This window comes from Orycteropus afer, unplaced genomic scaffold (genome assembly GCF_000298275.1).
Source record: "Orycteropus afer afer isolate SDZICR_OR568_19922 unplaced genomic scaffold, OryAfe1.0 scaffold00130, whole genome shotgun sequence".
In the NCBI taxonomy this organism is placed as follows: Eukaryota; Metazoa; Chordata; class Mammalia; order Tubulidentata; family Orycteropodidae; genus Orycteropus; species Orycteropus afer.
In genome coordinates, this window is record NW_006921717.1 from 2,855,913 (window position 1) to 2,867,995 (window position 12,083).

General features: G+C 58.2%; 1 protein-coding gene across 1 annotated transcript; it reads left to right on the top strand.

Annotated features, from left to right (window-relative positions):
- Positions 1-708: 708 nt before the first annotated feature.
- On the top strand, positions 709-8,004 carry SLC29A2 (solute carrier family 29 member 2). The gene is made up of 12 exons (XM_042781530.1): positions 709-737; positions 966-1,047; positions 2,886-3,046; positions 3,135-3,274; positions 3,599-3,733; positions 4,344-4,441; positions 4,673-4,757; positions 5,276-5,400; positions 5,721-5,826; positions 5,932-6,017; positions 7,035-7,234; positions 7,893-8,004. Exons 1-12 carry the CDS (start codon positions 709-711, stop codon positions 8,002-8,004), a joined length of 1,359 nt encoding a protein of 452 aa, XP_042637464.1.
- The last annotated feature ends 4,079 nt before the right edge of the window (positions 8,005-12,083 follow it).

Consider the following 12,083-nt stretch of genomic DNA (forward strand, 5'->3'; position numbering starts at 1 on the left):
TTATCTCCTCGATCCACTTGGGGGCTCCACCAGCGTTGGCACCGGGTCTCCTCCTCGGCCTCCCCGGGGACCCCGCTCGGTGCGGCCTGCTGGGTCCGCAGGCGACCGGCGGTCGCTATTGCACAATTCCCGCTCGGGCGCAGGGCCTGCTCGGGTGGCGCACTTGGCGGGGGTTCCGCAAGAACGAGAGCGCGGCGCCCCGACAGCGGCCTCCGGAGCCCCGGGCGCCCTCGTCTGGGGGTGGGGACCCCCTCCCCCCGCTCCTGCGGTGCCGGGACTGCTGCCCGCCAAGGAGCATGGAGGCTGGGAGCAGGCGAGGCGGGGCGCCGCGACCTTCCAGAGCCAGTCGCCTCTAGACCGTCCCGGGAAGGCGCGGGGAGTCGGCCACGAGAGGAGGGCGGGGGTCTGCGCCGCCCCTGCCCGGAGTCCCCTCGCGGAGAGGGGCAGGAGGAGTGATTGCGACCCTCTGTCCCCGCCCCGGGGGCGGAGCCGAGGTCCAAGCCAGCGGAAGCTGAGACCAGCTGGAGTCCGCCCGGGGCTCCCGCCCGGCACCCACCTCACCCGCTCTGCGGGTTACCAGGAGCCCGGACCCGCCAGCCTGAGTCTGCCGCGGGCAGGACGCAGCCTCCGGGTCTCCGGCCCTCGGCCCCGGCGTAGGTGCACGTGCGGCTTTCCCCCTCCCTCGTGGTGCGTCCCGCTGCGGCGGCCATGGCGCGGGGAGATTCCCCGCAGGACAGGTGCGTGGAGGGCGTGCAGGGACCCGGGGGACGGGTGGGGCACCCGCTCCGTTCGGGAGCTCCAAGGCGCACAGGAGACCCGGCGGAACTACAATTCCCATCAGCCGTCGCCCTGGACCGCCTGAGCGGGGGTGATGGGGCTTGTAGTTCGCTCTCCGAGGGGGCGCCTGGGAGGCAGGAGGGGCGGCCGGGGAGTCCTCGGGGTGACCTTCTGACTGATTCCCACAGCTACCACCTAGTCGGGATCAGCTTCTTCATCCTGGGCCTGGGCACCCTGCTTCCCTGGAACTTCTTCATCACCGCCATCCCGGTGAGACCCGCGGCGCAGTGACAGCCCCACGGCCGCAAAAGCCATCCTGGGCTCCAGCCAGCGGCCGTAGACCAGAGGCTCGCCCGTCTGGCCTATCCCCGCCGCCGCTGCCTCTGACTCCTCATTACGCCCATTGGTCAGCGGGCTACGAAGTCCAGGAGCACGCTCCTCTCGTCAGGCTGGGGGAGCAAAGCCACGAGAACTTTGAGAAATGCCCAAGTCGCCAGCTCAGGGGTCTCGGGGAAGCGGGCTGCCCTCCCACTTACCTGAGCCAGAGTTATTCAAAACGTTTGGTTTTCTTTCCAACAGCGTCACTTATATTTATTCACTGGACAAATATTTAATGAGCACTACATTTGACTGCTAACTAGAGGGTTGGTGGTTCAAACCCACCACCAGCTGCTCCGAGGAAGATGGGGCAATCTACTTTCCTAAAGATTTATGGCCTTGGAAACCCAATGGGGGTCGCTAAGAGTCAGGATCAACTAGATGGCAGTGGGGTGGGTTTGGGTTGTTTTTTTAACAAAGGAACTCTGGTGATGTAGTAGTTAAGGCATTTACCTACTAACCAGAAGGTCGGTGGTTCAAACCCATCAGCCACTCCATGGGAGAAAGGTGGGGCAGTCTGCCTGTGCTTCTGTAAAGATTTACAGCCTTGGAAACCCAGTGGAGGTCACTGTGAGTCAGAATTGACTCCATGGCAGTGAGTGATTTTATTTATGTATTTATTTTATGGTGAACCAGGAGCCTGTGGGGGAGCGCTGGTGATGTAGTCCCTAAGGCACTTGACTGCTTACCAGAAGGTTGGAGGTTCTAACCCACCAGCAACTCCTCGGAAAGAAAGTTGGGCAATCTACTTCCATAGTGATACCGCCTCAGAAACCCAAGGAGGGGTCACTGTGAGTCAGAGACGACTCGACGGCACGTAACAACACCACCACAAGGGCCTGTGGTGGTTCTGTGGCTAAGGCATTGGGCTGCTAGTCAAAAGGTTGGCGGTTCAATCCCCTTAACAGCTTCTTGGGAGAAAGGTGAAGTAGTCTGCTTCTGTAAAGATTTACAGCTTTGGAAACCCTATGGGGGGTCCAAGGCAGTGGATTTTTGGTTTTGGACTGAGTGCTTCCTAGGAGAGGTGGGCTGTGACTTGGGAGTTGGCTGGGCAAAGGTGGGGGAGGGAGTGATAGGAAGAGAGGATGAGCCTTCCAGGTGGTGGTCACAGCTAGCAAAAGCGCCCAGGCAACCTGTTCAGAACAAGTCCGGAGCCTGGGCTGCGGGGGCTGAGCAGGCCTGAAGCAGGAGTTGGGGTCCAGCGGGGGCTCAGACCTGGTTCTGTTGTCTGGACTGGGGGCGTTTTATGCCTGGACAACAGGGAGCCCGCAGGGCATTTGCAGTCAGAATTCACTTGATGGCAGTGGGTCTGGGGCTTATATTCCAGGGGGGAATGCAGAGCCCAGTATCGAGGCCAAGCCTGGCTTACAGTAGGTGCTCAGTAAATACCCACAGAATGAATGACGCCAGGAGTTGCTACAGGAGAGGGGGAGGGGCTGGAGACAGCACACTGAAGGGAGGGTGACCCAGAGACGGAGCGGGGTCACCCGCTGGGGCTCCTCTGGGCTTGGGCTCTATGCCAGACCTCAGCCCCCCAACTTAGCACACACTCACGGAGCTCCCACTGTGTGCCAGGTGCCTGGGATGGAACAACGACAAGGCAGACAGGTCCCCAAAGACATGAACTGAGCAATCACAAGAATGGTGGGGGAGGGGAGGCTGGGGGCAGGGATCCTGAGGGTGGCTGTGGGTTGAGGCCTAGGAGTGACCCTGCAGCCCTGTCCTGTCAGTACTTCCAGGGACGGCTGGTAGAGGCCAACAGCACAGCTGGGCCCCTGGGCACCAACCACACGGAGCCCGTGGACACCTTCAGCTTCAACAACTGGATGACACTGCTGTCCCAGCTGCCACTCCTGCTCTTCACCTTGCTCAACTCCTTCCTGTACCAGTGGTGAGCGCACTCCCCCACCCTGCCCTGCCGCCACGGGCTCCCCTGCCCGGCCCGGGCCTGGCTGACGCCACTGCCTTGCTCCCAACAGCATCCCGGAGACAGTGAGGATTCTGGGCAGCCTGCTGGTCATCCTGCTGCTCTTCGCCCTGACGGCGGTGCTGGTCAAGGTGGACATGAACCCTGGGACCTTCTTCTCCATCACCATGGCCTCCATCTGGTTCATCAACTGTGAGCACCTCTGCCCCCACCCGCCTCCCCACTCAGCCAGCCTCCTCCTCGTAACCGAAAGGGCCCAGCATATCCCAGAAGGGGAGAAAGACAGCACCACTGTCACTCATGTCCCTGATGAAGAAACTGAGGCCCAGAGAGAGAGCAGACATCACTGTAAGCAGATTGCCTAGCTGCCAGCCCCCCCAGACCTGTGGCTGCACCTCAGAAAGGAGTGGGGGGCATGGCTCCCAGAGTCCCTGGGGAGGCTCAACCTAGCCCCCAGTCCCCTGTGTACCCTGGAGCCACCTCGGGAACCCTGAGCCCCTCCTGTCTCCCCCACAGCTTTCGGCGCAATTCTGCAAGGCAGCCTCTTCGGGCAGGTGGGCACCATGCCCCGCACCTACAGCACCCTCTTTCTCAGCGGCCAGGGCCTGGCTGGTATCTTCGCCGCTCTCGCCATGCTTCTGTCTATGGCCAGTGAGTGGACTGGGCCAGCTGGGGGCAGCTCTGGGCTGGAGAGAGGGTGTGCCAGGAGCCAGATGCCTGGGTTCCAGGGAGGTGGGGGTTGGACGTGGGAGTGCAGCTGCTGGGTTCAGCCATTGAGGGAGAGTGACCAGTGAGGATTAGGTTAAGTTGGGGCCAGGGCCAGGACTCCTGGGTTTCAGTGCTGGTGTGTGGCAGCTGGCTGAGGTTGAGTCCAGGGAGGAGGGGTTTGGGATTCCTATGGGCTTGGGTTCAAATCCCAGTTCTGCTGCTCAAGCACTCCACCTCTCTGTGCTATGGTTTTCCCACCTGCATGGTTATTAAAGCTCCTCCCACTCAGACTGTACAGAGCACGCAATATGAGAAAGCTCTTGGCACATAGTACGTGCTCAGCAAAAACGACCTAATAGGGAAAAGTGAGAGATGAGATGGGCTGGTCTGGGGCACTGCACAAGAGTGCTGAGCTTGTTAGTGCAGGAAGTGGGGGAAGGGCTGGGAGATGAACCTGAGGGATGCATTATGGGAAGAGTGGCAAGAGCTGGAGGCCCTATGACAGCCTCTGGGACCAGGTCCCTCTTCTCTGCAGCTGACATTTCTACCGTAGGTGGCGTGGACGCCCAGACCTCCGCCCTGGGGTACTTCATCACACCCTGTGTGGGCATCCTTATGTCTATTGTGTGTTACCTGAGCCTGTCCCATCTGGTGAGCTTATCTGGCCCTGTCGGTCTTGCTACTGGGCTCACGATCCCACCTCAGAATAGCTCAGATACAGCTCTGAGTCTGACGCCCTGAGAGAGGCCAGGGGAGACAGAGGGGACCTAGGCCCAAAGAAGTGTGCCACTGGGGGACCCCAGTTCTAAGCCAAAGGTGTGAGGAGGGGTCCAGGCAGCTGAGCCCATGCCAGGCAGGGCCACTGCTTTCCTTCCCTTGCAGGAGTTTGCCCGCTACCACCTGGCCAAGAAGCCATCCCAGCCCCAAGCTCATGAGCTAGAGACCAAAGTTGAGCTTCTCCAGTCTGGTGAGTCCTGGGACCTGCTGGGGAGCTGGGACACCCCGAGAAGGCCAGAGCACCTCTCTGGGAAGCATTTTCCCCCTCTCCCCAACCAGAGCCCCCATCCCCAATAACTGTGTGAGCAGAGGCAGAGACATGAAGGGAAGGTAGTGGGTTTAAGTCATCCCTGCTACCTTTTGGGCCTCAGTTTCTTCCTCTGGAAAATGGAAGCACATAAGCTCTGGATCCACATGCTTCCCGGTTCAAACCCTTGCTTCACAACATCCAAGCTGTGTGTCTTTAGACAAGTCACTTCACCTCTCTGAGCCCTGGCCTCTTTGTTTGAACAGTGATGGTGATGAGGCAGCGTATGTACAATGCTTCAGAACACTAGCTGTGGATATTTCTATCATGAACTAGTCCCTCTGATTCACTCTGGCCTGGAGGAGGGTTACTGTGTTGTCTGCTGGGGTCATGCCCCACTGGGTGTCGCTGTCAGAAAACCTGGACCCCAGGCCGTGACCCTGCTCTCCTCATTTGCCCAGATGAGAGGAATGGGATTCCCAACAGCCCCCAGGAGCCAGCGCTGACGCTAGATCTCACCCCTGAGAAGGCGCCAGAGGAGCCCCAGAAGCCAGGGAAGCCGTCTGTCTTCACAGTCTTCCAAAAGGTTTGGCCAGGATCTAACCCCCTCCATCCCTGGCCAACAGGGGGCTATTCCCTCCTGTCCTGGCCATCCTGTCCCTGCCTCAGCCACCACAGGGGCCCAGGGGAGGCCAGTCCTTCCTGAGGATACCGACAACCAGAGAATCTTAGAATGGACTGGAGCCTTAGTACTCCCGTTGTCCACCCCGCAGTCACAGGGCACACACTGGGTCTGGGACACAGTGGGGCCTATCTACTCCCGGACCAGGGCTCAGGCAGGAGGGTGGGGCTGACCTCGGGCCTAGGATTGCCCCGCCGGCTCACACCCCTGCCTCCGGCTCCCAGATCTGGCTGACGGCGCTGTGCCTTGTGTTGGTCTTCACAGTCACTCTGTCCGTCTTCCCCGCCATCACAGCCATGGTGACCAGCTCCACCAGTCCCGGGAAATGGAGTGAGTGTTGGGGAGCAGAAGGGGGCAGGGTGGGGGGCTGAAGAAGAGAGAGCGGGAAGGCAGGGTTCAGGAGCCGGGTGACCCACCAGCTCACTCTCTCTCCAGGTCAGTTCTTCAACCCCATCTGCTGTTTCCTTCTCTTCAACATCATGGACTGGGTGGGACGCAGCCTGACCTCTTACTTCCTGTGGGTGAGCACACCTGGCCTGGGTGCTGGGAGGGTCTTGGGGAGCGGTCGGGAGGTCAGAGGGGATAAAAGAGCACACAAGGGTAATTGTCCAACAGTCCTAGTGGTCTGGCAATGAAACTCCTGGCCCAGTGAGCACCCGGGCCCTGCAGGCCTGCAAGCCGGGGCTTGGACTGAGCTCATCTTGAAAGCAGAGGCAGGTCCAGGCAACCTCGTGTCCCCAGCACCCCACCCAGGCCTCAGCCCTCAATTCTCAGAGATGATCCTGCACCAAGTGAGGAGGCGGACAAGATCGCTAGTGCTTGGAGGGCTTTAGTCAGGGTCCTCCACTGCTAACTGATAGGTTGGGGGTTCAAGCACGCAGAAGTCCCTGGGAAGAAAGGCCTGGGAATCTGAAAAGCCAGCCGTGGGAAACCCCGCGGAGCACAGCTCTACTCGTGATTGGAGTCAACCCAACAGCAGCTGGTTTTTAAGTGGTCCCTGGATAGTGCAAATGGCTAAGCTCTTGGCAAAAGGTTGGCAGTCTGGAGCCACTAAGAGGCGCCTGGGAAGGGAGGCTGACTGACACATCAGTCATTGAAAACACCACGGAGCGCAGTTCTGCTCCAAAACACACGGGGGCGCTGTGCTGAGTTAGACTCCACTCCACGGCCGCTGGTTTAGTTTGGCTGTTCCTTTCCTGGAATCTTCTAAGGAGGCCCACAAATGGAGCAGATCAAAGACAAGCTCCTGTGATCCAAGCCGGCATGGGGCCTGGATCCCCAGCAATCCCACTCGGCAAGTCCATCTGCCCCAAAAGGGGTGTGGGACTCCCCAGGGGGGCCTTGAGGAACCGACTTTGAGAACTACAGGTGCAATAGAAGGGCTCTTTGGGTTCTGCCACAGAGGGAGCCCAAGGCAGCACTCACAGAGGCAGAGGTGGTCCAACCCGTGGTCTCCAGGGGCCCCACACTCGCGTAGGGCAGGTCTGAGGTCAGGGGGTGGTCCCTGGGGCCCACACTCACCGCAGTCTCTGCCGCAGCCAGACGAGGACAGCCGCCTGCTGCCCCTGCTGGTCGGCCTGCGTTTCCTGTTTGTGCCCCTCTTCATGCTGTGCCACGTGCCCGAGAGGTCCCGGCTGCCCATCCTCTTCCCCCAGGACGCCTACTTCATCACGTTCATGCTGCTCTTTGCCATCTCCAACGGCTACCTGGTGTCCCTCACCATGTGCCTGGCACCCAGGTCTGAGGGGTGGGGAAGGAAGGACGGGTGGCAGCCTGCCAGGGAGGGGCCTTTCTGCTTCTGGCTGGCCCAGGCCCTGCTGGCACCGCCCCATGGGGTCAGGCCTTACCTGCTGGGCCGACCCAGGTTGGAAGCTGGGGAGAGGAGCACTAGACTGGGGGACTTGCTCAGGGCAATGGCCCGGACACTGGTTCTGGGAGCTTGTGGGACCTCAGGCACGTCAGTGCCTCTCTGGGCCTCAGTTTCCCCATCTGGAAAATAAATGGGTTGGACTGTTGTCCCGTAGGGCCCACCTAGCTCTAAAATTCTCAGCTGAGGGGGAACTAAGGTTGTGATCAAAACCAGGGGTTGTTCCCATAAGGAAATAGAGTTGAGACTCCAGAGAGAGCTGAGGTGACGAGAGGACCAGGTTGGGGGCATTTTGTCAGGAGGGGACGGCCCCCTGAAGGCCCTGGGAGCTGTCCTCGTCCAGTGGTCTCATTTACAGATTGAGAAACTGAGGCCCAGAGAGAAGAGAGACCAAATTGCCTTACACAAGAGGTTGGGCCAGAGCCTGGATTAGCCTCAGGTGGCCGGTCGGGATGGGGGTGGCGGGTGGAGGGCACTGGGGCTGGGCCCTGGTTCGGGTTCTAACAGCTCTGCCCGCTGTGTGTTCCAGGCAGGTGCTGCCTCAGGAGCGGGAGGTGGCCGGCGCCCTCATGACTTTCTTCTTGGCCCTGGGGCTCTCCTGTGGAGCTTCCCTGTCCTTCCTCTTCAAGGCTCTGCTCTGAGGGGACCCTGCCTGGGCTCTCCCAGCAACCCTCTCCTCCCAGCCCCTTCCCAAGCTGAGAGCCAGCCAGGAGGGGCAGCTGGCAGGGCTCAGGCCTCTGCCCTGCTGCTCTCACCCCTGGCTGGCGGCTATGGGGGTATCAAGAGGAAGAACCCGGCACTGGTCACTAGACCAGGGCTGACACGGCAGTGGGATGGCCTTCACCCAGACACACAGGAGACCTCATTGGCTGGATCAGAGACAAGAGGCCGGGCCAATTCCATCCTGGGATGCACTCGGTCATTACAAGCAACTCCTTGCTCTTCTGCAGGGATCAGAGGCTATGGAGGGCCCTTGCCGTGAGCTGGGGAATGAGGCACCCACAGCAGACTCTTCATCTGCCCCGCTGCCTCGAGGGCAGAGAGGCCGGGAGTTGAGTGGAGGAGGAACAGGTGTTGGGGATCTGAGCATGCTCAGAGCACTGGGCTCCGGGCCACACACACTGTTCTCCTTGCCAACACTACTGTCCCCAGTCCCAGAGCCCAGCAGGCCTGGGTCCCGAAACTACATTTCACCTGCATGTGTGCACTGCACTTTACAGTTTGCAAAGCCTGTCCATGTCCTCCTCTCTCCCTGGACCCTCACTGGGCAGGAGCCAGGCAGGATCACACCTCCCCCTTGTACACAGGAGGAAACTGAGGCCCAGGGAGGAAGTGTTGGGAGCACCAGGACCCAGCCTCCACCTCCACCGCCCTCCTCCCTGCAGGTGCTGTCCCTCCTGCCCAATGCCTGCTCCTCTGACCCCGCTGCTGGGTCGAATAACAACCCTGTTTGTTTGTACGATACCTTCTCTGAGTGTTTGTTCCAAAGCACTTGCAGCTCTGTTGGCCTCAGTGAGCTCTAGAGTGGGACGACTGAGTCCCATCAGGCCTAGCAGGGACTGATGATGGGCAGCTCTGTGCAGGGAGCCTGTGCTCCTGGGCAGGACATGTGACTGTGCAGGCAACTATTGCAGTTCCCCCATCAGCCCTTGAGCTCCCACTGTCTGCTGCCTGCCCAGCACCGCTCCTCAGAAATCCAGCCCCAGAGAAGCAACGGGCCTGGGCAGCGCTCTAGACGGACAGACAGAGGAAATGCCTGCCTCACCACACCCATGTATGCCTGCTGCTGCCGTCTCTTGAAATGTTCAGGGTTATAGCTCTCACTGGCTTCTAGGTCTAGGAGGTTCTCAACGCAGGGACCCCAGGTCCAAAGGAAGTTCTCTGCTCTCAGTTCTTGAAGATAGGCGCGCGCCCCCCCCCCCAACCTCTGGCATTGGTTCTTTTAAGGTTAGTGAGATGGCAAAACTACCAATCCCCTTGTGTGGTACTTAAGGTTACAGATCAACTTGGCTGAGTGGCTGGGCAGCTGGTGGTAGTTATTCCCCATGATGAGACTGGTCATCAACTCCATGGTAGAATCTGCGGGAGCAGCTGAGTAGCTGCCTTAGGGAGGTGGTCTGCTTCCCGTGTATAAGAAGCAGCTTTGAGGAAGGTCTCTAGCTTTTGGCACGCTTGGACCCTGCATGTAACTGAGTCTTCACTCAGCAGCCTGCCATGCTCTGCCAATCTTGGGGCTTTCAATGGACTTGAATTAATGGCCTGCCGTGTGGTTTGGTAACATCAGGACTGTGCCTTTTTACTTGTCAACCTTGGGCTTGTCAGCCTCAGCAGCCAGTAGCTGCCTGGTTGAGGAAAGCCTCTAGCTTCAGTGGGCTGGGAGCAAGCAGCAGAGCTAAAGCCCAAGGGCGAGGGCTTTCACCCAACCCCTAGAGCCTGGCACTTTAAACTCGGACTTCTAGCCTCCAAACTATGAGAATAAACTCCTGTTTGTTAAAGCCTTCCACTTGTGGTATGTTCTGTTAGAGCAGCACTAGGGAACCAAAACACCTTGGTAGGCCACAGACACCTTATTTGCATAGTCACTGTCCAATCCCTGCAAGAGTTTTACACCCCTTATTTCCATTTTGTGGGAGTTAAGAGACCGTGGTTGGAAGGGCCTTATAAAAGCAACTCACTGCACCACAATAACCTTAACTGGCCCAAAGAGAAGCAAGGGCTCTGGGCTTTTATAAGCACCTGCCTCCTACCCACTTGCTCTCCTGACTTCTGTCAACATTCACTGAGCACCTACTGTGTGCCAGGCACTGAGTCAGCCTAGGCCACCTGCTCAGAAGCCAGAGCTGTTCTGCCATCAGAGGAAAGTGAGGCAAGAAGTGACTGCCCAGACACGCCACAGGAGATCCCACCTCGGTGTCTGCAGACGCCTGCCCTGTGCCGGGCCCTGGCTGCATCTGGAGACCCAGAAAGCAAGGAGCTGTCTGCCGTTCCTGCTCCCAAGGCCATGGAAAACCAAACATAACTTGCATGGGGCTTGCTCACCAGATGGCTCTGCAGGAGTGTGTACCGCAGGACTGAAGAAGAGGGAGCCCAGCGGGGAAGTCCAGGCAGACACCATGGAGGAGGTGTCCCCCAGCTGGGCCTTGAGGCATGAACATGAGTTTCCTGGGCTGAGAGAAGGTAGAGCCAGAGGTGCTGGAGAATGTGGAAGGCATGAACACGGACTGTTCAGGGAACAGTGGGGACTTCTGGGAGAGGGAGGCCCCTGGTATGAGGGAGGGGAGAGGGCGGGACTAAAACATTGGCTAGAGGTAGGTGGTAAAGGGCTTTCAGGCAAGGTCAGAGGGTCTCGACTTTGTCCTGAAGAGCGACGTGGGAACCTTTCGACTGAGGAGTGATGACATCAGGTCTAGGTTTTAGAAAGACCACTTTGGCTGCCTGTGCCGGTAAATTAGCGAGAAGGGCGGAGAGGCCATGAAGGAGTCTATCCCTGCAGTGCGGGAGGGAAGCGAGAAGGCTGAAATGGGCTTAGGGAGAGGATAGAGATGGGAGGGTGGCGGCCTCCACAGAGGCCATTTAACAACACGGCTAACTACATGTGTTCTGAAGCCAGAGTCCTGTGTTCAAATGCAGACTGCTTCACTTACAAGCTGTGGAAACTTGGACACATTATTGAACTCTGTGCCTGCCTCCTTATGTAAAAATGGGGATGTCAGCAGTACCTGCCTCATGTGGGTCCCTGGGTGGTACAAATGGTTGCACTCACCTAACCTAAAAGTTGGCAGTTCAAACCCATTTACAGGTGCCGTGGAAGAAAGGGCTGGTAATCTGCTACCATAAAGATGACGGCCAAGCAAACCCTACCAGCAGTTCCATTCGGACACACATGGGGTCGCCACAAGGTAGAAGTGACCTAACAGGAATTTTTTTTTCCTTCATGTGGGGGATGTGGCTTTCATGGTCTCATTAAATGTCGGGGGACAACAAGGGTCAGTTTGAGACATCCGGAATTGGGGCCTGAGGTGCTTTTGGGAGAGAGCTGAGGGAAATGTCCAAGTCTGGCATTCAGGGGCCTTGGCGGCACAGTGGTTCAGAGCTTACCTGCTAACTGAAAGGCTGGTGGTTTGAATCCTCCAGCCACTCCAGGGGGCAAGAGACGGGGATTGCTCTGGTTCCCTAGTACCACCCTGACAAGAATACACCATAAGGGGACCAGGTTTGCTGGTCCGATAGAGCCTGGTGGAACCACTGAGACTATGGCCCGTAGCTGCCCTTCAGGTCTGGAATTGAACCCACACCTGTGGCTTCCAGCCAACAATAGACAGGCTTATGAGTTGAACATTTCCCTGAGATAGATACACTCCTTGGAGAGATCAATCATGGGAGAAGGAAGGGCTGTGTATGCACAGGGAGACAGTTCAGGGGGCAGGGGTACATGGAGGGATGGACACAGGGAAGAGATAACTATAGGGAGGAAGTGGGAGGGGAGCTGTTGCATTGTGCTAAATTGTAGTCAATGTTGTGAGACAAAGTGTATGTGAACTGCAGTATGGAAAGTGAATTTGTTCTGTAAACTTTCACCCAAATCACAATTTTAATTAATTAATAATTAAAAACTACACCACAAATGGGATGGCTTGAAGAAACAGGAATTTATTCTCTTACAGTTTGGAGGCTTTAAGTCTGAGTTCAAAGTGCCAGGCTCTAGGGGCTGGGTGAAAGC

Coding starts and splice junctions, on each gene's coding strand:
- SLC29A2 (XM_042781530.1), top strand. CDS start 709: ATGGCGCGGGGAGATTCCCCGCAGGACAG. Junction 738..965: donor GGAGATTCCCCGCAGGACAG/GTGCGTGGAGGG, acceptor TGATTCCCACAG/CTACCACCTAGTCGGGATCA. Junction 5,401..5,720: donor TCTTCACAGTCTTCCAAAAG/GTTTGGCCAGGA, acceptor TCCGGCTCCCAG/ATCTGGCTGACGGCGCTGTG.